General features: G+C 43.0%; 1 protein-coding gene across 1 annotated transcript in view; it reads right to left on the reverse strand.

Annotated features, from left to right (window-relative positions):
* si:ch211-225b11.4 (thyroid adenoma-associated protein homolog) overlaps positions 1-24,501 on the reverse strand; it is a 248,624-nt gene that overhangs the window by 60,346 nt on the left and 163,777 nt on the right. Inside the window, exons 18-19 of the mRNA XM_048556638.1 lie at positions 18,265-18,413; positions 6,611-6,754 (exon numbers count right to left, since the gene is read on the reverse strand). Of these exons, the coding sequence (XP_048412595.1) occupies positions 6,611-6,754; positions 18,265-18,413 (293 nt within the window). The remainder of the gene's footprint in view (positions 1-6,610; positions 6,755-18,264; positions 18,414-24,501) is intronic.

Raw genomic sequence — 24,501 nt, forward strand, 5'->3', positions numbered from 1 at the left:
GTCATTAACTATACACTGTGTAAAAGTATTTTTTTCTCACATCACCCTTGCTTCACTAACACACCATTTTAAATGTGTGCTTTCTAGTTCTTTTCTCTTTTATGAGCCTTATCCAGTCTCCTGATTCCAGCCCATTCAGGAGTTAGAACATCTCAATCTGATCTCCACTCAGCTTTCTTCTCTCAAATGAGAACAGTCCCAGCTTCTTCAATCTATCCTTATAGCTGAAAGATTTCATACCGAAACCATTCTAGTAAATTGTTTCTGCATTTCTCCAGTGTGTTCACATCTCTCCCATAATGTGGCACCCAGTCCAGTCCTAATCCTGTCATTTGGGTTGTTGCAGGTTTTGTACAGTGGCTGCTAGAGCTGAGTGTCTCTTCTCTGCTGCCAAGTCTGAGCTACCAGAGGAAGAAGACAGCATTACTGTTGATGGAGACCCTGCTCAAGACCTGATATAGACAACAGGAGCCCAAACAAGAGGAATGGACAGCCACCTCATAAGGACCATGAACACCCATTGAGGGGTGGGTGATGGCAACCTACCCAATATCGTTGGAAAAACCTCAGCACCTTCAGGAAATGAGAAACAAATATTTCTTGGACCAGTTGCTGCCAGGTTCAGTGAATCCTAAATGCAGAGGCCACAATAGGCATTTCCTGTGTAACTAACATTCTGCAGCTGAAAGGCGAGATTCAGGGCTCACTTCAGGGTTCCTTTATTGTATTACAGGTATTTGTGAATCATGTGGCAAGCGATTACATACCCACATCTCCATCTCCTATACCCAATGAGGCAGACTTACTTGGTCACCTGATTGCTATCAGATTTCTTTGATGATATTAAATAAAAGCAGAGAACAAAATGGAAAAACGGTAGATCTGACAGCAGCCAACAAGGTACAAACAGGCATAGAGTGAGGGTTACGTTATAATGAAAATAGAAAGCAGACGATATGGCTCCAAAGTTATGAAAGATTTCTCCCTATGTACCTAATACAATTTTGTACAGCTCCAAAAAGTCCCTAAGGATTTGGTTTTCCCAGAAGGACAGAAAGAAGCTTGTAAAGAAAAAAAAAATCAAGAAAAGATCTGATCCGTAACCCGACAGAGTATGGCGTGTCATTATTACAAACATCAAAATGAATGTGAGGAAATGAATTTCCATCTTGTGTCTGGACTTTTGATTATCAGAATTTTGTTTATTCTATCTATATTATTTTTCAACCCATAATGTATGTGTTAAACGACATGTCTTATGTGTGTGTAAATTGGGGTCATTGATAGGGTATAGTTTAAGTTAACAAATTAGAAATCCTTTTGTTTTCCTCTGTGTTTTGTTTTGTTAAAGTGTTATAATAAATTGAATTATTTTACTGTTACTGACAAATCCTGGTGTGAACAGCTTTTGTCCTGAGTAGCAATCAGTCAGCCACACTGCTTATTTTAGTGGTTTCACTAGGATTTTATATATTTAGACATTTTGTGATGGTTTGTGGACATGACTATTGGTGCACTTCTCCTATTTCTAGGCCCTCAAACAATCAGGAGTGTGGAAGAGCAAATACGTCAGCAAATCTCCGAGAAAAGCAATACCAATACAGTATTAGTCTTAGCATTTTCTGAAGAAGGGTCTAGTCCCAAAACGTCAGCTTTCCTGCTCCTCTGATGCTGCTTGGCCTGCTGTGTTCATCCAGCTCGACACCTTGTTGTCTCAGATTCTCCAGCATCTGCAGTTCCTGCTATCTCGAGAGCAATTGCCTTGGTGGATCTCAGTCACTCGTAGAGTCACAGAGATATACAGCATGGAAACAGGCCCTTTGGTCCAACTTGTCCATGCTAACCAGATATGCTAAATAAATCTAGTCCCATCTGCATGTACTTAACATGATCTGGGATTGAATTAGTGTGAAAAGGAATGGAATATTCTTTGAGAGCATTCAGAAGAATGTCTTTACATAATATGAAGCATGGCCAGCGAGAGAAGGGGTGTTTCTAGACTAAGCAATGAAGCTGGGCGAGTAGAAGGGACATCAGTTGGGAAACATGTTGATGAATGAGATCCTCATTCACTTAAATTCACGGTGGTTACAGAAAAGAACATAAAGACAGACAAGGAATCTAAGTTTTCAGTTGGGGTAAAGCTCATTTTTCAAACCCGATTTGTGATTTTACTAAGGAGAGCCTCAAAAAGCTATTTAAAAGTAAATCAGCGCTAGATGAGTGGGAGACATTCAAGGACACATAGTGAGGGTTCTGAGGAAATATGTGCCCTTAATAAAGAGCAGGATGAATAATTCCTGTAGCTTCTGGATGTCAAAGGAGTTAAAGGAGAAGACAAAGAAATAAAAAGAGAAGCTCATGAAATATAGGTGTTGAACACTGCAGAAAACTTAGAGGAGTATAAAATTTTAAAGCTGAAATTAAAAATGAAGTTTAGAAAGCAAACAAGGTATGAAAAAAGTGGGCAAATCAAAATCAAGAAAAACCCAAAAATTTTTAATACTTACATGAAGTGTGAAGGGATAACTGAAGGTGGGAGTCAGGCCTCTTGGGAACAATGAAAGTAACTAATGTGTGGTGGAGGACATTGGAAGGGAGCTCAATTAATATTTTGCAACTGTTTTCACAAAAGAGAGGGACCCTACACATATTGCCATCAGGGAGTATGGACGTTTGTGAAATATTAGAATCATAGGGCAGAGATAACTCCTTTAGACTGCAGCCCCATAACCATGCTTGTTGCAGTTTTAAGTAGCTGTAAAAGGGTCCATCTCTCTCACCCAAGCCCCCAGCACTGTTACCCGACAAAATTCCTCCTCATCCAAGGCTATGGGGGCGTAAGGAGGAATGAATTCACACAGCAAGTGGCAACGCTCATTGCTTGGGTGGGTGACAGAAGTGGGCAAAGAATAATTTCTAAAGGAAATTGGATGGGCACTGAAGGGAACTTTTGGGGATACAATGGGGAAATGAGAACATCTGGATTGCTCCACAGAGAAATGGACTCGATGGGACTGCAAAAGACTCCATGTGCAGAACATTTCCAGCACTCTTTAATTTTTATTTCCGATTTCCAGCACCCACAGTATTGTAAAAAAACAAAATAACTGCGGATGCTGAAAATCAGAAACAAAAACTGAAATTGCTGAAAAAACTCAATAAGTCTGGCAGCATTTGTGGAGAGAAATCAGAGTCACTGTTTTGGGTCCAGTAACCCTTAAAAAGTATTTCTACAATATTGCTATAATCTATAAAGCTACAGAATAAAAACTAGAAAGTTGAACCTGGATGAATGGCTCTTCTAGGCAGGTATGGAATGATGAGCCAATATTTCAGAGACTGTGCTTGAAGTCTTGGACCGTTAATAGACCATAAAACTTAGGAGCAGAAGTAAGCCATTCAGCCCATCAAGCTTCATCTGCCATTCCATGAGATCTTGTCTGGCATGATAACTGTCAACTACAGTTTCCTGCCTTAGCTTCATAACTCTTGATTCCCTGACTTTTAACATAGAAACATAGAAAACAGGTGCAGGAGGAGGCCATTCAGCCCTTCAGGTCTGCACCACCGTCCAATATGATCATAGCTGTTCAGGCAATTTCAGTATCCCATTCCTGCTTGCTCCTCTTGATCCCTTTCGCCACAAGGGCCACATACAGCTCCCTCTTGAAAATATCTAATGTAAACTGGCCCCAACAGCTTTCTTTGGGAGACCATTCCACAGGTTCACAATGCTGAGTGAAGAAATTCTTCCCCATTTCAGTCCTGAATGGCTTACCCCTTATTCTTAGACTGTGACCCTGGTTCTGGGCTTCTCCAACATCGGGAACATTCTTCCTGTAACTAGCCTGTCCAGTCTATTCAGGATTTTATATGTTTCTATGAGATATCCCCTCATTCTTCTAAATTCCAGTAAGTACAAGCTAGTCATAGAGTCAATCTAGTCTTTCCTCCTATGTCAGTCCTACCAACCCAGGAATCTGTGTGGTGAACCTTTGCTTGACTCGCTTATAACAAGAATGCCCTTCCTCAGGCTAGGAGACCAAAACTGCACACAGTACTCAAGGTGTGGCCTCACTAAGGCCCTGTATAATTCCAGCAAGATATCCTTACTCCGATACTAAAATCCTCTTGCTATGAAGGCCAGTATACCTTTAGCTTTCCTTAAAAATTGATATATCCCAGCTTTAAATATGCAGAATAATCCACCCTTTACAGTTCTTTGCTGTAAAGTATTCCATAGATCCACAATCCTCTGAGAGAAGAAATTCTTCTTTAATATGAAATCTGTTATTCTGAGTTTATGTCCTTGTCCACAGGGGAAATAACCTTTCCAGATCTAACCTAACAAATCCCTTAAGAATCTTGTGTGTTTCAATAAGATCATCTCTCATTCTTTTAAGTTCTTCTAAACAAGTACAGGTAACAACCAATTCAATGTCTCCTCATAAAACAGTCCTTCCATACGTGGTATCAGCATTGTGAACCTTCTCTGGATTGCCTCCAAAGCTAGTGTCCTTAGATTCATTTCCCTAGATAAGAGTCCCTAGACTGTTCACAGCATTCCAGCTTGGTTTGACTAATATCTTATGTAGTTTTAGCAAAACTTCCCTCCTCTTATACTCTATTCCCGTTGAAATGATGGCCAACTTGCATTCACTTTCCCTATTAACAGCTAAATTGGATGCTAGCATTTTGTGATTTATACACAAGGACTCACAAATTAGTCTGTAACTTTCTGCTGTTTTTCTCCACTTGAATACTTTCATCTCTATTTTATTCTTCCTGCCAAAATGCATAACCCCACATTATATTTCATTTGCCTGGTTTTTTTATCCACTTTCTTAATCCACCTATATCCCTCTGCAGACTCTTTGTCACCCTCATCACTTGCCTTTCCAACTATTTTTGTGTCATCTGCAAATGTGGCAACAGCACATTGACATTTCCAATCCAAATCAATAACATACATTGCAAAAAATGCAGCCAGAACATTAGACTAGTTGTAGGTGCCATCCTGAAATGCCCCATTTATCCCAACTCCCTAGTCTTTGATTAGTTAGCTAATCCTCCATCCTTACCTGCTTTTCTGCCTCCTTCTCTTTCAAAATAAAGGTTATACGTTGACAGTTTTTCTTTCCTCTGGGTTTCTTCCAGAATCTAAGGACTCTTAGAAGATTGCTAACAGTGCAGTCACTATCTTTATTGCTACTTATTTTGATATCCTAGAATCCATCCCACCACGTTCAGGGAACCTATGGGTCTTTAGCCCCATAAGTTACCCAAGTATCTTTTCTTGAGTGATAATTATTGTATTTATTTCCTCTCCTCCAGTTGCCCAATATTATCTTATCCTTACTGTCTAAGGGGTTTAGGTTCATTTCAGCCTCTCCCTTCCTTTTCATACATTTAAAAAAGCTCGAGCTGTCTATCCTGATATTACTTGCAAGCCTACCCTCAAAATTTATCTTCTCCGTCTTTTCATTTGGTCATCTTTTGCTAATTTTTACATCTTTCCCAATCCTCTGGTTTAACATGAATCTTTTTCACATTGTGCAGTTTATTTTCTTTCAATGTGACCATATCCTTAACTTTCTTGGTTAACCATGGTTGGTTTATCCCTTCCTAATCATTCTATCTCACTGGGATATATCTCTGCAGTGAGCCATGAACTATTTTCTTAAACGTCAGTCACTGTTCTTCAACTGATCTGTGCTGCTAAAGGCCTTTCCCAGTCCAGGCCCTGCCCTCATTCTTTTGCAATTATCCTTGTTTAAGCATAACACAGTTGTTTCTGGCTAGTGTTTCTCACTCTCAAACTGAATGCTAATTTCTATCATATTATGGTCACTGCCTCTGAGGGGATCTTTCACTCTGGCATTACTTATTAAAGTTGCCTTATTAGGCATCACCAGCATATTGCCCTAGGGAATTATTCTGTATACACTTTATGAATTCTTCCTCATGGCTATCTCTGCCAATCTGACTATACCAAACTATGTGAAGATTGGAGTCACCCATGATTAGTGCGCTGCTTTTTTGTATGGCTTCATTATCTTCTGATTTATTGTCTGCCTCACTGTATATCTACTGTTGGGGGTGCTATAGGCTATTTCCATTTCATCTTTTTATTTCTTATCTCAACCTATGTGGATTCTACATCTTCCGATTCAAGGCCATTTCTTGGTTTTGTACTTATTCCATCCTCTACCAACAATGCTATCCAACCATTCTTTCCTTTCTGCCTGGCCTTTCAAATAGTCACATTCCCCTGAATATTCAGTTCCTAACTTTGGTCTCCTTGTAATCATGTCTTTGCAATGATGACAGATCATTAACCGGCATGTGTGTACTTAATTTATTTACTTTGTTCTGAATATTACACATATGCAAGTAAAGAGATATTAATTTTGCCTTTTTAGTATTTTCCTCCTTTGAGCTTTTTTACTGTTGTTTTTCTGTGTTTATACATTTTATCCCAGTCTGAACACTGTTGTCAAAATAGTTGCTCAGTAATACTGTGATATCCCCAGTTTTGTTACTGTGTCAGCAATGTAGTATTATCTTTCTCCAGTCGCCTCAGTCTCCTTGAATCATTAACACTTACCCAGTGCCGACATTTCAGAAGCATGTCCAGGAAAATTCCTGCGGTGTTTTGTATCTGTGCCATGGAGAGCAAGTGAGCCGAACTTGCAGAGGTATGGGGGCGAAGTTCAAGCTCTACCAGGTATCCCAGCAGCAGCCCTATCTCCTGTCAACAAGCAAAAAAAAGTTATCACACCTTCCCTCAACTTCTGCTTTGATGTGAGTCCAGGTGTGTGCTGGCTACTTTCCAGAGTCTCATCATATGCACGCACACCACAAAATATTATTATGAATGATGGCCAGACTCCAACTTAACAAACGTGAATTAAAAGAATGAAACCAGAGTTTCCAACTGCTAAACATCAACGCTGGGTATAATCTAAAGGGAAAAGAACTCGATATCTAAGTTATTCAACCGTTAAAGCATCACAGTTGACTGGAACTTGTTCACAAGAGGTTTCTGCAACAAGTAAAGGTAACGGAGACACTGGTGGGTGGTAGGAGTGGGGATCTTTCAGTCCTCATTCGAAATAGGAGTAAAGTCATCAGACTGAAGGTGGCTAACATTATATCACCATTCAAGATAACGAAGGGGTGCAAACCAGGAAAACTACAGGCAAATCAACTAACAAGGTTAGGAAAAAGTGATTTAAACTATTATCAAGAATAAAACGAACTTTAATTTGGCAAGAGAAAGTGCTGGAATAACTCAGCATGTCTGACAGCATCTGGAGAGAATAGCAAATTTAATGTTGAGTCCAACTGCAACCAGAGGGTTTCTTGAAACAATATGTAAATAATTCAACTAGGGAAGGGTCAGTATTAGACCTTGCACTGAGGAATGGCCAGGTGATCGAAGTTTACTAGGAAAGCATTTTAGGAACAGTGATCATAATTCTGTCAGTTTTAAGATAGTTATGGGTGAAGATAACAGTGGTCCTTGAGTCAATGTGCTAAATTGAGGTAAGATTAGTTACAACAGTATTAGGTAGGAACTGGATAAATTAGGTTGGGGGGGGGCAGCTGATTGGGGTAGATCCACATCTGACATGTGGCAGTCTTTTAAGGGCCAGTTGATAAGAGTTCAGGACCAGCATGTTCTTGTGAGGATGAAAAATAAGGATGGCATGATTCAGAAACAAGAGCTTTTGAAACATTAGTCAAAAAAGATAAAGGATGCATATGTAAGGTTTAGGAAACTGAAATCAGACAAAATCGTTTAGAAATTATAAAGGAAATAGGAAAGAACTTTAAAAAGGAATTATAAAGGCAAAAAGGGCCAAAAAATGTTCTTTGAAGGTCGGATTAAGGTGAATCCCAATGCATTTTATATTAGGAGCAAGATAGTAGCTAGGGACAGGATAGGTCCACTCATGAGCAAAAGAGGGAATTTATGCATGCAGCCAAAGGAGGTGGGTGAGGTTCTTAATCAGTAATTTGCATTGGTATTCACCTAGAAGGACCCTGGTTAGATTTAGGGGGGAGAGTATGTTGATATTCTAGGGCATATTGATATGAAAGAAAATCGTAGTGTTTGGTGTCTTGAAAAACATTTAGATAAATCCCTAGCATTGGATGGGACCTATCCCATGATACTGAGAGAGGTGAGGAAGGAGATTGGTGGGTACTTAACAGAGATCGTTGTATCCTTGGTATCTCAAGTTGACGTGCCAGAAGATTGGAGGATAGCCAATGTTATCCCTTTGTTTAAGAAATGCAATCCAGGAAATTATAGCCTGCTGAGCCTTAAATCAGTGGCAGGGAAATTATCGGAGATGGTTCTTAGGAACAGGACTACTGGTATTTGGACACAAATGGGTTTATAAGGAATAGTCAGCATAGTTTTGTGCAGGGAAGGTCCTGATTTACAAATTTCACTGAACTTTCTGAGGAAGTGATGAGGATGATTGATGAGGATCGGGCAATGAATGTTGTCTACATGAGCTTTACTAAAACATTTGCCAAGATCCCTCATGGTAGACTGGTCCACAAGACTAAGTCACATGGCATCCACGGTGAGTAAGTTAGATACAAAATTGGCTTGGTCATAGAAGAGAAAAGGCAGTGTGGAAAGGTGTTTTACTGACTGGAGGTTTGTGGCCTGTGGTGTTCCGCAAGGAGTAGGTGGGATTTTTTTTTGTTTTTCATAGAATCATAGAATCCCTACAGTGTGGAAATAGGCCTTTCAGCCCAACAAGTCCACACCGAACCTCAGAGCATCCCACCCAGACTCACCCCTTATAAACCCACCTAACGTACACACCCCTGAACACTACAGGCAATTTAGCATGGCCAATCCACGTAACCTGCACATCTTTGGACTGTGGGAGGAAACTGGAAGACCCTGAGGAAATCCACGCAGACACGGGAGAATGTGCAAACTCTACACAGACAGTCGCCCGAGGGTGAAATTGAATCCGGGTCCCTGGCGCTGAGAGGCAGCAGTGCTTGAAATGTTAAAGGATGAATATTTGTTCTGCTGACATGTAAGAAATTAGGTGCTAAGCTGCGTCGTGGGTGCTATTGTCTCACAGACAGAATGTGGTAATCTAATTATACTCTGCCCTCTGCAAGTGTTGAACTAAGGCTAAAAAGATACGGAACTGTCTACAGCGGTGATTGAGAAGTGAGGAACTGTCTAGTTGTACACATTGTTTTTGGGCAGCTGATCTTTGCTTCTAATGTTAGGTGATTAAATCATCTACTATCACTGTTGCTAGGCATATAACTACGGGGGAAGTAAAAAATTGTATCTTGCATACATGACTGACTGTGATGCAAAATCCTATATACAGGGAAGACAGTTCCCTTATTGGACAACATCGCTTGACACGGCTCCTCAAGCCCTGCGAAGATTGTTAAGTGATCCTCCAAAAGCTTGTACTTGCTTAAATAAATTGTGGCTGTTCACAGAAGTTGGCGTATTGCATTTGTATCAAATGAGTAGGAATCTCCTAAAAGGGAACCCAACATGCTAACCACTGAGCCACCATGCCTAGTAGCATGTACAAATAATTTGGATGAAAATATATGCGGTCTGATTAGTGAGACTGCAGACAACATGAAAATTAGTTGTGGATAGTAAGGAAGCTAATCAAAAGATACATAATATAGATCAGTTGGAAAGTTGGGCAGAAAAATAGCAAATGGAGCTGAATCCGGACATTTGAGGCATGCATTTTTGGAGGTCAAATATAAGTAGGAAGTATATGGTAAATTAGCTCCATTGATATACAGAGGGATCTTGAGGTCCAAGACTACAGCTCTCTGAAAGTTACAACACAATTTTTTTTTAGATTAGATCCCCTACAGTGTGGAAACAGGCCCTTTGCCCAACAAGTCCACACCGCCCTTGGAGCATCCCACACAGACCCATCCCCCATAACCCACACACCCCTGAATACTACGGGCAATTTAGCATGGCTGATCCACCTAGCCTGCACATCTTTGGGATGTGGGAGGAAACCAGAGCACCCGGAGGAAACCCACGCAGACACAGGGAGAATGCGCAAACTCTGCACAGACAGTTACCTGAGGCTGGATTCGAACCCAGATCCCTGGCGCTGTGAGGCTGCAGTGCTAACCACTGAGCCACCGTGCCACCTTAAATAGATAACATGGTATAGAGGACATACACCATGCTTGGCTTCATTGGTTGGGACATTGAGTATAAAAGTTGGCAAATCACGTTGTAGCTGTATACAAGCTCAGTCAGGTCTTTTTTGGAGTACTGTTGCACAGTTCTAACTGCCATACTATAGGAAGAATGTGGAGACTTTGGGCAGGATGCAAAGGAGGTTTACAAGGATGTTGCCCGGATTGGAGCATATTAGCTGCAGGAGAGGTTGGACAAACTTTGATTGTTTTTGCTAGGGCGTCAGAGCTGAGGGGACAACCTGACTGAAGTATATAAAATTATGAGAGGCATGAAGAGGGTGGAAAGTCAAAGTCTCTTTCCCAAGATGAAACTGTCAAATGCCACAGAATTTAACGTGAGAAGGGCAAATGTCTAAAGGACATGTGCAAGGACAGTTTTTTATATGCTGAGGGCGATAGGTGCTCGGAAAGCATTTCGAGGGGAGGTGGTAGAAGCAGATACAATAGCAAGGTTTAAGAGGTATTTAGAAAGACGCATGAACAAACGTGTAATAGAGGGATACAGACCATAAGCAGGCAGATGGGATTAGTCTAAAATAGTATTATGATCAGCACACATATGGTGAGCTGAAAGGCTTGTTCCTGTGACGTACTGTTCTACATTACAGTATGGCCTTTCTTCAGAACCATAAATTCACACCAGCTTCAAAACATTAACCACAGGTACTGCCACATCCGCTGAGCTTCACCAGGACTTTCTGTCTTTATTTCAGATTTGCAGCATGTGCAAAATTTTAATCTTACTTGATTTGGAAAGGTCTAGATTAAATCATGAAAATCAGCCTTCTTAAAGGAATCAGATCGTAGGAACTGCAGATGCTGGAGAATCTGAGACAACAAGGAGTAAAGCTGGATGAACAGAGGAGCAGGAAGGCTGACCTTTCCAGCCTAGACCCTTCTTCTATTTCTGAAAAAGGGTCTACACCCGAAATGTCAGCTTTCCTGCTCCTCGGATGCTGCTTGGCCCGTTGTGTCCATCCAGCTCTACACCTTGTTGTCTCTCCTCTTAAAGGAATATTATGTCTGAGTAACTTCAGAGAATTATTTGCTGATATAACAGAGAAGTTGCTCAAGGCAGTGAGTTAATGGACTATCAGATGATGTTTGGTTAAATGCCACATAGCAGGCTTTTATGAAGCTGCAAAAAATTAAGGAGAAATGGACATCATGGATTCAGTGGCAGGAAATCCACGGCAATGGAGGATGGATGGTTATTAGGTCAAAGTTGGGTCCAGCAAGTTTTATAAACAATCTCACTCCAGGAGTGACATTGTAAAATTAACAATTATGGCAAAGCAATCAGGTGCAGTGAAGATAGTTGTGAACTCTAAGGTGACGGGATAATGGAAAAAGGACGAAGCGTGGTAGGTTAAGATCAACATGGAGCAGCACAAAAAGATTGCTCTTCAGGAGACAGAGGGGGTAATTGAGAGGAGTTATCGGGAGTTGGTCACTCCTAAGGCTCAGGACGAGGATAGATGGGTTACAGTTAGGGGGAGGAAAGGGGACAGACAGACAGTGCAGAGATCCCCTGTGGGCATTCCCCTCAGCAATAAGTATACCGTTTTGGGTACTGCTGGGGGGGATGACCTACCAGAGGAAAGCCATAGTAGTCAGTTCTCTGGCACTGAGCCTGACACTGTGGCAAAGAAGGGAAGGGGGCAGAATAGAAAAGTACTCGTGGTAGGGGACTCGATAGTTAGGGGAATCGACAGGAGATTTTGTGGTCAAGATCGGGATTCCCAGAAGGTATGTTGCCTCCCTGGTGCCAGGGTGCCGGGACGTCTCCGATCGGGTGTATAAGGTTCGAAAAGGGGAGGGCGAACAGCCAGAAATCGTGTTACATATTGGCACAAATGATATAGCCAGAAATAGGATTGAGGATATAAAAAGTGATTTCAGGGAGTTAGGATGGAAGCTGCAGAGCAGGACGAACAGAGTAGTGTTCTCTGGTTTACTACCGGTGCCACGAGATAGCGAGGTGAGGAACAGGGAGCGGGCGCAGCTGAACACGTGGCTACGCAGCTGGTGTAGGAGGGAGGGCTTCAGATATGTAGATAATTGGGATGCCTTCTGGGGAAGGTGGGACCTGTACAAGAAGGACGGGTTGCATCTGAACTGGAAGGGGACCAATGTCCTGGGTGGAAGGTTTGCTCGAGTAGTTCGAGAGGGTTTAAACTAGTATGGCAGGGGGGTGGAAACCTGAGCTGTATACCAGAGGTGAGCGTTGATGCAGGTGAGGCAGTAGCAAGAGGTAGACCAGCTAGTGGGAAGGATTTTCCTGGGAAGGAACCAAGGGATCGGTTAAAGTGTGTTTGCTTTAATGCAAGGAGTATCAGGAATAAAAGTGATGAACTTAGAGCATGGATCAGTACCTGGTGCGATGATGTTGCGGCCATAACAGAGACATGGGTTTCTCATGGGCAGGAATGGTTGCTGGATCTTCCAGGGTTTAGAACATTTAAAAAGAATAGGGAGGGGGGAAAAAGAGGAGGGGGTGTAGCACTACTAATCAGAGAGGGTATCACAGCTACAGAAGCTTCCATTGTCGAGGAAGATCTGCCTACTGAGTCAGTATGGGTGGAAATTAGGAACAGCAAGGGAGTAGTCACCTCGTTAGGGGTTTACTACAGGCCCCCCAATAGCAGCAGGGAGATTGAAGAAAGCATAGGTCGACAGATTTTGGAAAAGTGTGCACGCAGTAGGGTTGTTGTAATGGGTGACTTTAACTTTCCTAATATTGATTGGAACCTCCTTCGAGCAGAAGATTTGAATGGAGCTGTTTTTGTAAGGTGTGTTCAGGAGGGTTTCCTAACGCAGTACGTTGACAGGCCGACGAGGGGAGAGGCCATTCTAGACTTGGTGCTCGGAAACGAGCCGGGGCAGGTATCAGATCTTGTGGTGGGAGAGCATTTTGGTGATAGTGACCATAACTGCCTCACATTCTACATAGCTATGGAGAAGGAGAGGATTAGGCAAAATGGGAGGATATTTAATTGGGGAAGAGGAAACTATGATGCGATTAGACATGAGTTAGGAAGCATGGACTGGGAGCAGTTGTTCCATTGTAAGGGAACTATAGACATGTGGAGACTGTTTAAGGAACAGTTGTTGGGAGTGATGAGTAAATATGTCCCTCTGAGACAGGCAAGAAGGGGTAAGATAAAGGAACCTTGGATGACGAGAGCGGTGGAGCTTCTTGTGAAAAGGAAGAAGGTAGCTTACATAAGGTGGAGGAAGCTAGGGTCAAGTTCAGCTAGAGAGGATTACATGCAGGCAAGGAAGGAGCTCAAAAATGGTCTGAGGAGAGCCAGGAGGGGGCACGAGAAAGGCTTGGCAGAAGGAATCCGGGAAAACACAAAGGCATTTTACACTTATGTGAGGAATAAGAGAATGGTCAAAGAAAGAGTAGGGCCGATCAGGGATAGCATAGGGAACTTGTGTGTGGAGCCTGAGGAGGTAGGGGAAGCCCTAAATGAGTTTTTTGCTTCTGTCTTTACGAAAGAAACGAACTTTGTAGTGAATGAAACCTTTGAAGAGCAGGTGTGCATGCTGGAATGGATAGAGATAGAGGAAACTGATGTGCTGAAAATTTTGTCAAACATTAAGATTGACAAGTCGCCAGGCCCAGACCAGATTTGTCCTCGGCTGCTTTGGGAAGCGAGAAATGCAATTGCTTCGCCACCTGTGAAGATCTTTGCATCCTCGCTCTCCACTGGAGTCGTACCTGAGGACTGGAGAGAGGCAAATGTAATTCCTCTCTTCAAGAAAGGAAATAGGGAAATCCCCGGCAATTATAGACCGGTAAGTCTCACGTCTGTCGTCTGCAAGGTGTTAGAAAGGATTCTGAGGGATAAGATTTATGACCATCTGGAAGAGCATGGCTTGATCAAATACAGTCAACACGGCTTTGTGAGGGGTAGGTCATGCCTTACAAACCTTATCGAGTTTTTTGAGGATGTGACTAGAAAAGTTGATAAGGGTCGAGCTGTGGATGTGGTGTATATGGACTTCAGTAAGGCATTTGATAAGGTTCCCCATGGTAGGCTCATTCAGAAGGTCAGGAGGAATGGGATACAGGGGAACTTAGCTGCTTGGATACAGAATTGGCTGGTCAACAGAAGACAGCGAGTGGTAGTAGAAGGAAAATATTATGCCTGGAAGTCAGTGGTGAGTGGGGTTCCACAGGGCTCTGTCCTTGGGCCTCTACTGTTTGTAATTTTTATTAATGACTTGGATGAGGGGATTGAAGGATGGGTCAGCAAGTTTGCAGACGACACAAAGGTCGGAGGTGTCGTTGACAGTGTAGAGGGCTGTTGTAGGCTGCAGCGGGACATTGACAGGATGCAGAGATGGGCTGAGAGGTGGCAGATGGAGTTCAACCTGGATAAATGCGAGGTGATGCATTTTGGAAGGTCGAATTTGAAAGCTGAGTACAGGATTAAGGATAGGATTCTTGGCAGCGTGGAGGAACAGAGGGATCTTGGTGTGCAGATACATAGGTCCCTTAAAATGGCCACCCAAGTGGACAGGGTTGTTAAGAAAGCATATGGTGTTTTGGCTTTCATTAACAGGGGGATTGAGTTTAAGAGTCGTGAGATCTTGTTGCAGCTCTATAAAACTTTGGTTAGACCGCACTTGGAATACTGCGTCCAGTTCTGGGCGCCCTATTATAGGAAAGATGTGGATGCTTTGGAGAGGGTTCAGAGGAGGTTTACCAGGATGCTGCCTGGACTGGAGGGCTTATCTTATGAAGAGAGGTTGACTGAGCTCGGTCTCTTTTCATTGGAGAAAAGGAGGAGGAGAGGGGACCTAATTGAGGCATACAAGATAATGAGAGGCATAGATAGAGTTGATAGCCAGAGACTATTTCCCAGGGCAGAAATGGCTAGCACGAGGGGTCATAGTTTTAAGCTGGTTGGTGGAAAGTATAGAGGGGATGTCAGAGGCAGGTTCTTTACGCAGAGAGTTGTGAGAGCATGGAATGCGTTGCCAGCAGCAGTTGTGGAAGCAAGGTCATTGGGGTCATTTAAGAGACTGCTGGACATGTATATGGTCACAGAAATTTGAGGGTGCATACATGAGGATCAATGGTCGGCACAACATTGTGGGCTGAAGGGCCTGTTCTGTGCTGTACTGTTCTATGTTCTATGAGACTGACATGGAAAGGCACTGTATTATAAATGGTACCACTTTGGAAAGTATGAATGAGCAATAGAGTCCTTAGTGTCCATACACAATTCAGAAAAGCAACTGAAAGGTGTTTTAAAAAAAGAAGAGTTTCTTGGATTTATCAGGAGTTACATGGAACAGGACAGCATGCTGGAATTTTATAAATCACCGGTTCAATTCAACTCGGATTTGTGGATAATTGCAATCAACAACAGTCATAGAGAGGATCCAGAGGAGATTTACCACCAGAGGGGTGAATAGAGGTTGAAAACATTGATTGTTCTCTTCAGCACAGAGAACCAAAGATGACAGAGTAGACATTTTCAAAATGCTGAAAAAGAACTTAATGGAAAATTCTTCCCACCAGTGAGAAAACAGTGGAAGCTGATTTATAAATCATATCATTAAGGAGTTGGATGAGTACTTTAGACCATAAGACCATAAGACATAAGAGTGGAAGTAAGGCCATTTGACCCATCGAGTCCACTCCGCCATTTAATCATGGCTGATGGGCATTTCAACTCCACTTACCCGCACTCTCCCCGTAGCCCTTAATTCCTTGCGAGATCAAGAATTTATCAATCTCTGTCTGGAAGACATTTAATGTCGCGGCCTGCAATGCATTCCGTCGCAATGAATTCCACAGGCCCACCACTCTCTGGCTGAAGAAATGTCTCCTCATTTCCATTCTAAATTGACCTCCACTAATTCTAAGACTGTGCCCATGAGTCCTAGTCTCCCCATCTAATGGAAACAATATCCCAGTGTCCACCTTTTCTAAGCCATGCATTATTTTGTATGTTTCTATTAGATCTCCGATCAACCTTCTAAACTCTAATGAGTACAAATCCCAGGATCCTCAGCCGTTCATCGTATGTTAGGCCTACCATTCCAGGAATCATCCGTGTGAATCTCCACTGGACAGGCTCCAGTGCCAGTATGTCCTTCCTGAGGTGTGGGGCCCAAAATTGGACATAGTATTCTAATTGGGGCCTAACTAGAGCTTTATAAAGTCTCAGAACCATATCGCTGCTTTTATATTCCAACCCTCTTGAGATAAATGACAACATTACATTCGCTTTCTTAATCATGGACTCAACCTGCAAGTTAACCTTTAGAGAATCCTGGACTAGCACTCCCAGATGCCTTTGTACTTCGGCTTTATGAAATTTCTCACCATTTAGAAAATAGTCCATGCCTGTATTCTTTTTTCCAAAGATAGAAGATGGAAAATTATAGGCTGATTAGCCTAACCCCGGTTTGTTGGTAAAATTCTAGAATCCATTGTTAAGGATGAGATTTCTAAATTCTTGGAAGTGCAGGGTTGGATTAGAACAAGTTGGCATAGATTTGAATTTCGCATTTGAATTTCATCAGCCATTTCCTGGACCACTCTCCTAAACTGTCTAAATCTTTCTGCAGCTTCCCCACCTCCTCGTACCATCGGCAAACTTTGCCAGAATGCCCCCAGTCCCTTCATCCAGATCATTAATACATAAAGTGAACAGCTGTGGCCCCAAAACTGAACCCTGCGGGACACCACTCGTCACTGATTGTCATTTCAAAGAAGAGCCTTTTATCCCAACTCTCTGCCTTCTGTCAGACAGCCAATCCTCAATCCATGCCAGTAGCTCACCTCGAACACCATGGGCCCTCACCTTGCTCAGCAGCCTCCCATGAGGCACCTTATCAAAGGCCTTTTGGAAGTCTAGATAGATAACATCTACTGGGTTTCCCTGGTCTAACCTACTTGTTACCTCTTCAAAGAATTCTAACAGGTTTGTCAGGCACGACCTCCCCTTACTAAATCTATGCCAACCTGTTCTAATCCAACCCTGCACTTCCAAGAATTTAGAAATCTCATACTTAACAATGGATTCTAGAATTTTATCAACAAACCGAGGTTAGGCTAATCAGCCTATAATTTTCCATCTTCTGTCTTGATCCTTTCTCAAACAAGGCGGTTACAACAGCAATTTTCCAATCATCTGAGACTTTCCCTGACTCCAGTGACTTTTGCAAGATCACAACCAACGCCTCCTCAGCCACCTCCCACAGAACTCTAGGATGTAGTCCATCAGGGCCAGGAGATTTATCAATTTTTAGACCGTTTAGCTTTTCTAGCACTTTCTCTTTTGTAATGCCTGCCATACTCAACTCTGCCCCCTGACTCTCCCTAATTGTTGGGATATTACTCACGTCTTCCACTGTGAAGACTGACACAAAGTACTTATTAAGTTCTTCAGCTATTTCCTTATCTCCCATCACTAGCCTTCCAGCATCAATTTGGAGCGGCCCAATGTCTACTTTTGCCTCTCGTTTGTTTCTTATGTATTGAAAGAAGCTTTTACTATCGTTTAGATGAGGAACTCACTGAGTTAGGGAGAAAAGGCAGAAGGAGACTCTAAGGAAGTGAACTTGTTTCAAACAGGTCCAGTGGAGCAAATGGCCTCCTTCCATACTACACATTTCTCTGATTATACTGTCACCTGCTTCTGTTTTTATCACTTCATCACATCTTCACAGAAACTTATACTGTTTACTTTGATATCCCTTTTCTTCCCTTGTGGTGACTCCATCTTCGCATGATTTACTATGCACACTCCATCCCTTTTTTTTGATCTCTTTCCCAGCCTGCTGTAGACTTCAGTTTTTTTTTCTTGAATTGTTCACCTATAATTTGGTAAATTATTGAAATAGCAAACACACTGAATCACGGTCTATGGAAGAGATTAGTCCATGTCCTTTTGTGAGGGACAATTCACAATGCACCATGTTCCCATGCTTCACTGCCTCCTAGTCCACGGTGGTTAATATCACAGGTACCAGATTCACTGAGGAACTTACCCGCAGGGTAACCCAGCAGCAGGTTTGGATCAGTTTGTCATCCTCGGTTAGCAGCACTGAATCCTCCCCAGCATTGCTTTCCAGACCTTTTCCCACAGCTATTACAGCCTTGATAGCAATTCCCATATCAGCAAGGGAAGGAGCTGTACCTGGAAAAAAAAGAAAATTCAAAGATTGGCTCTATCTTCTCTTACCATGAAGACATTTACTCTGGGGCACAGATCTATAGGACCCAGAAACCTGTTAACAGCTGAAATCTATTCTTTAGTTGGGTAGTTTACATATAAAATCCATTGATACCTGAGATCCACCTGGTGCCAGTTTGACATATGTAGTGATTAGAACCAGGTGGATCTCATTAATGAGATCCTTGATTGGGGTTTTTAACCTGAGCTGATCAGGGAGCCCTGGCTGACCAATATACATGGGATTCAGAATGTGCGCAGCCCAGGGACGGACGGACGGACGGACGGCAGACATAGTGGACCCAAAGTTTGGGTTGGATGATTGGCAGAGCTGTTTGTTCGAGTCTCTGCATTACTGCCTCTGCTAAGAACCCTGATATCGGAGATCCCATGGGTGTACCGTTGGTTTGTCTGTAGGTTTTTTATTGAAAGTGAAGTGGGTGGTGAGGCATAGGTCCACTAGCTTGATGATGTTGTCCTTGCTGATGCGGTTGGTGGTGTCTGGTGTATGTATCTTCTGTTCTTCTAATAGTGTGGTCAGTGTTTCTTTGGCCAAGTTGATGTTGATGGATGTGAACAGGACTGTTATGTCAAAGGAGATCATTATTTCATCCTCTTCTTTCTTGGAGTCTTTGGTGTTCAGGAATTCTTGGGTGGCGTGGTGGGAGTCTTCTACTAGGTGTTTTAGTCTTTGATGTAGTTCCTTGGCTAATCTGTAGGTTGGTGTTCCAGGTAGTGAGACTATGGGTCTGAGGGGGGCTCCTGGTTTATGAATTTTGGGTAATCTGTAGAAGTGTGGTGTGTTGGACCCATCTGGTTTCATTTTTTGTTAGTGTCTCTTGTGCCTGAAGACCACTTGCTGGCAACAGTCAACTTTGAGTTTGGGCAAGCATTTTTGGCATCGTGCCTTTATTTGGCAACATTGAATTGTTCGATCCTGCCATCAAAGTCTGGGCCCATTATGTGGAAAGAATGCAATATTTTTTCTGGGCAACTGACATTGAGGCGGATGAAAAGCAACAATAATCTTTCTGACTGTTTGCAGACATACAGCATTTTCAGTTAAGGTATTTAACTTTCCAGAGGTACCAGAAACTCAAACCTTCCAGGAGTTAACAGATTTGCTTAAGAAACATAGTGACCCTAAACCTCTAATTCTAAGGTACTGTTGGTTTTATTCGGCTGTTAGAGAACTGGAGGAAGGCCAATTGAGATTTCTGAGGTTAAGTTGACTAGCAGAGGCATGTGATTTTGGGTTAACCCTGAATGAGATGTTGAGATGATTTAGTATGTGGGATTAATGATGTAACCATTGCAAAAGCACCGACTAGCTGAAGCTCAATGGGACTTCAAACAGGCACTACAACTGGAATTGTCATTAGAAAATGTGGCATGTGGAGCATGGGAACTAGTGGGCATTCTAATAGAAGTAGACACCCTCACCCATCCAAGTGAGTTTAGGGAACACCACGTGAGTGAAGGCAATTGGATAGCCTTATGCAAGACATAATCCCAAGCAGAGGGACCACTGGTCAGCCCACAGCAGAACCCCACAACAAAGTCGAACCTCAGCTAAGTGGCCAAAACGTTCTTCAGGATCTGGCCTGCTGCCAGTATGAATACTCAAAACAGCAAAGGATTGCAACAAGGCCTGACTTGAGTAAGAAAACCCATAGGTCAGTATCCAGGAGAATGTGTACCCTGGCAAATCCACCTACATGCAGATTGGAACAATTCAATTGCTCAGCACCATCCAAATCAGAACCAATTAAAATTTGGTTAAATGATCACCCAGTTCTCATGGAGGTCAATACTGGTATGGCTGTATCTGTGGTTGCAGAACCTGACTTTAAGAAGATTCAGTCTGGACTCCAACCCTTCAGTTTGCACAACACCTCAGCCAGACTGAGAACATACGCTGGGGAACTGTTGCAGATTAAGGGTATGACTTTGGCTCTGGTCTCTGAGGACAAGCAGTTGATGTAGTTACCACTGATAGTAGTGAAAGGCTCAGGCCCAAACCTAATGGGGTGGAGTTGGTTAAGAAAGATTCACCTAGGCATTTTTCAACTAGAAGATGGCTGCCTCGTGAAGTCCGAGTGAAATACCCAGGACTTTTTCAGAAAGGGCTAGGGACTGTCATAGGGGTCAAAGTAATGTCACATGCTGACCAGGAAGCAACTCCATGACTTTGCAAGGCCCATCCAGTGCCATCTGTCTTGCGGGCAATGGTAGAGGTGGAAATCTGGAGGCTGGAAAGCAAAGGAATCATCAAACTGTTTTTTAAAGCCTGATGACTCAGTTCATCTTTGTGAGAATTTTAAGAAATGGTAAACAGCTTCTTACAGGTGGATAATTACCCAATACATCGCAGAGTGGACTTGTACACAAAACTGGTGGAGGGGCTGTCTTTCACAAAGCTGGACATCAGCCATGCCTACCTCCAACTGCAACGAGATAAGGAGTCCCAGAAGTGCACTACAATTAATACCAATATACATGACTGTTATGTGGGGTATCATCAGTCTTTTCCAGTGAACCGTGGAGACATTTTACAAAGTCTACCCCAGGTTGCCATTTATCTAGATGACACGCCCGTATCAGGGAAGACCAATAAAGAACACTTGCAGAATTTGTACATAATGCTTGAGCATTTCTCCCAGGCAGGCATATTCCTCCGAGGGTTAAAAACTTGTGTCAGGTGCCCCAAGTGACCTACGTGAATTACAGAATCGACAAAACCAGGTTACACCTGTTGAGATGAGAAAGTGAGAGCAATCAAAGGTGCCCGGCTCCCACATCTGTACAGTAGCTTAGGGCTTTCCTTGGTTTAGTGAATTATTACGGAAAATTCATACGTAACCTGGCCTCTATCTTGGACCCCTACACCTGCTAATGAGGAAGGGTTGGACTTGGAAATTGTTGCATAGCCAAGAAGTAGCCTTCAGGGAAGTGAAAAAGCAGCTATCATCATCTGAGGTGTTGGCCCGCTATGATCCGATGCAAGAGGTGGTGCTGAAATGCGATGCTGCCCCCAATGGTATTGAGGTAGTGTTGACTCACCAGCAGTCCAACAGAAAGGAACACCCTATAGCGTACGCTTCCTGGACTTTGGTTGACGCCAAACACGAATACACCCAGATAGAGAAGGAAGGTTTGGCAGTCATTTTGGTGTGAGAAAGTTCTACCAGTACTTTTACAGATGGGAATTTGTCATAATTATACAACACAAACCCCTAATAGGGCTACTGAAAGAAGACAAAGGGGTCTTGCCCATAGCTTCCTTCTGAATTCAGGGGTGGCCCCCTTATTCTCATCGTGTACAACCTGGAACATTGTCCAGGAAGCCTGGTGACTAATGCAATTACCTTGAGCCGCTTCCACTAGCAGATGCACTGGTGCCCTCCTTGGAAAAGTCCATTCTGGATTTAAACTTCCTGAACAACCCTCCAGTCGCAGCTGACAATATCCGACTGTGGATGCAAAAAGGTCCTGTCACAGTAAAACTAAAATAGCTGGCGGTAATGAGGGACTGGAAGGGCCATCACAAACAGGACTGAAAGCTTTCTGGATCTAGAAAGACCAGATCACTATAGAGGATAGTATATTATTATGGACAGCAAGAGGGATTATTGGATTATTCCCAGTAAAGGCTGCTGCCAGCTATTGGCCGAACTTCACCAGGGTCATCCAGGGGTTTCCAAGATGAGGATGTTCACAAGAATCTATGTTTGGTGGCCAGAGTTGGATGCCTACATAGCTGCATTTGTAGGGCAGTACCCAAACTGCCAACAAGGACAAATGTTGCCATCACCCGTATCCCCACATTCATGCGCATGTCTGGGTAAACCCAGGACTCATTTACATGTCAACTATGCAGTCCTTTCATGGGTCCAATGTTCCTGGTCATTCCCATTCAAAGTAGTTAGACATGCAGAGAGTGCACTCAGAAAACTCAGGGATGTTGAAAGAAAAATTGTGAGATTGATGGCGATAAATGGACTCCTGGAAATATCAGTCACAGACAATGGGGGGTCATTTAGCAGCAGGGAATTCGAGTATTTCCTGAAGTTGCATGGCGTTCAGTACTTAAGGATAACTCCATACCAGCCATCATCCAATGGTCTGGCAGAAAGAATGGTCCAAACATTTAAGGCAAGCATAAAGAAACAGGTTACAGCAGCACTCGATACCAAATTGTCCCGGTTTGTGTTGGACTATAGAACCACTCTTCTTGCAACTACAGGGATAGCTCCAGCAGAGTCGCTGATGGGGAGAAAACTCCATACCAGGTTCAATCCCAGGCTTATGGGGAGGGGGTAGGATGAGGGTGGGGGGGTGCAGGGTGGAGAGGGTTGTGAAGTGGCAACTGGAATGCAAATGCTGGCCACACGCTTCTTCTAAGCAAGAGAGATCATTTACTTCAGGGAACAAAATTTAGTGCCAGAGCCATGGAATTGGCCTTGTTTGGGTACAAGGCAAAATTGACACAATGTCAAATCCCATGACTTACAAAGTTTGCATAGGTGAGATGGTCCTGAACAAACCTGGATCACCTAAAAGCTGCTAACTCATGAATGGAACAGAAGCAAAACACACCTGGCCCCTCACAACAGGCAGACGGACTGTCAAAAACCATGGGTTCTTCCCCCTCTACCTAGCGTTGAAGAAACCTCAGAGTCTAAGACAGATGCAGCTTTAATATTGGTACACCCGGAAGAAGAGGAAAAACTCTTCAAGACGTTCTAGATGCAAGAGACGGGCTACAACGTGCTACACGCCACCCGTGTTAGAGTCCGAGTCAGAGGAACCAGGCTTAGAGTGAGAACATCGCACGAAACAATACAAGAAGAAAAACTAGGCCTACATCCCCACACCTGGTTAAGGAGAGGGATGTAGCAATTGGTGCCAGGTGGATCTTGTTGACTATGAGATCCTTGATTGGGGTTGTTAACCTGGGCCAATCAGAAGCATTGTCTGAGCGACATTAACAGGATTCAGAATCTCCTCAGTTAAGGGACTGACTCTGAGCTGGCTGCCCACGGCTGGTATACTATGTACATTTAAATAAAGAGTGACTTGATGACAGGATATCAGCCTCTGTGCTGTTATTTCCAAAACTAATCAAAAAATTTCAGTGGTGCAAAAACGGAATAAGATACTGGGTTGTGCTTTATACACAGGAGCTCAATCAGCTAAATTATAAAATATTTCTAAAATATAATGGAATTGGGATGATAGTGGTTAGTTACATAATGGTAATCCTGAGGCTGGGCCAAATAATCTAGAGAGAAAGATTTTAATTCCTATCATCAGCCTGGTAAATGGGGAATTTAAATTCAGTTAACTAAATAGATGTGTCACGAAAAGTCATTATGAATAACGATGATCACACACTGTAGCAAAAATCCAACAACTGTATTTAGATAATTTATTTATTCATTCTCAGGATGTGGGCAGTGTTGGCCTTATTGCCCATCCCTAACTGCTGTGGAGAGGGTGGCGGTGAGCTGCATTCTTGAACCTCTGTAGTCCATTTGGTGCACGGACACATACAATGTTGCTGGGGAAGGAGTTCAAGCATGGGTGATATATTTCCACGTCAGGACAGTGGGTGGCTTTGAAGGGAATTTGCAGGTGGCGGTGTTCCCATGTATCTGCTGTCCTTGTCCTTGTCCTTTCAGATGGGACAGGTCACTGTCTGGGAAGCTGCAGTCACAGGGGCCTTCGCAAATTACTGCAGTAAAGCTGTTGCCACCATGCCAAGAAAAGGAGTGAATGTTAAAGATGACACATGGGCTACCAATCAAGTTTACTGCTTGTGTCCTAGATGGTGTCAAGCTTCCTGAATATTGGAGTTGCACTCATCCATGTAAATGGGGAGTATTCCAACACACTCTAGGCTTGTGCCTTGCATATGGTGGACAGGCTTTGGGGAGACAAGACATGAGTTACTCACTGCAGTATTCTGTGTCTGACCTGCTCTTGAAGACCCAGTATTTATATGGCTAGTCCAGTTCTGTTTCTGGGTGAATGATAACTCCAAAGGATG

This window comes from Stegostoma tigrinum, chromosome 26, assembly GCF_030684315.1.
Source record: "Stegostoma tigrinum isolate sSteTig4 chromosome 26, sSteTig4.hap1, whole genome shotgun sequence".
Classification (NCBI taxonomy): domain Eukaryota; kingdom Metazoa; phylum Chordata; class Chondrichthyes; order Orectolobiformes; family Stegostomatidae; genus Stegostoma; species Stegostoma tigrinum.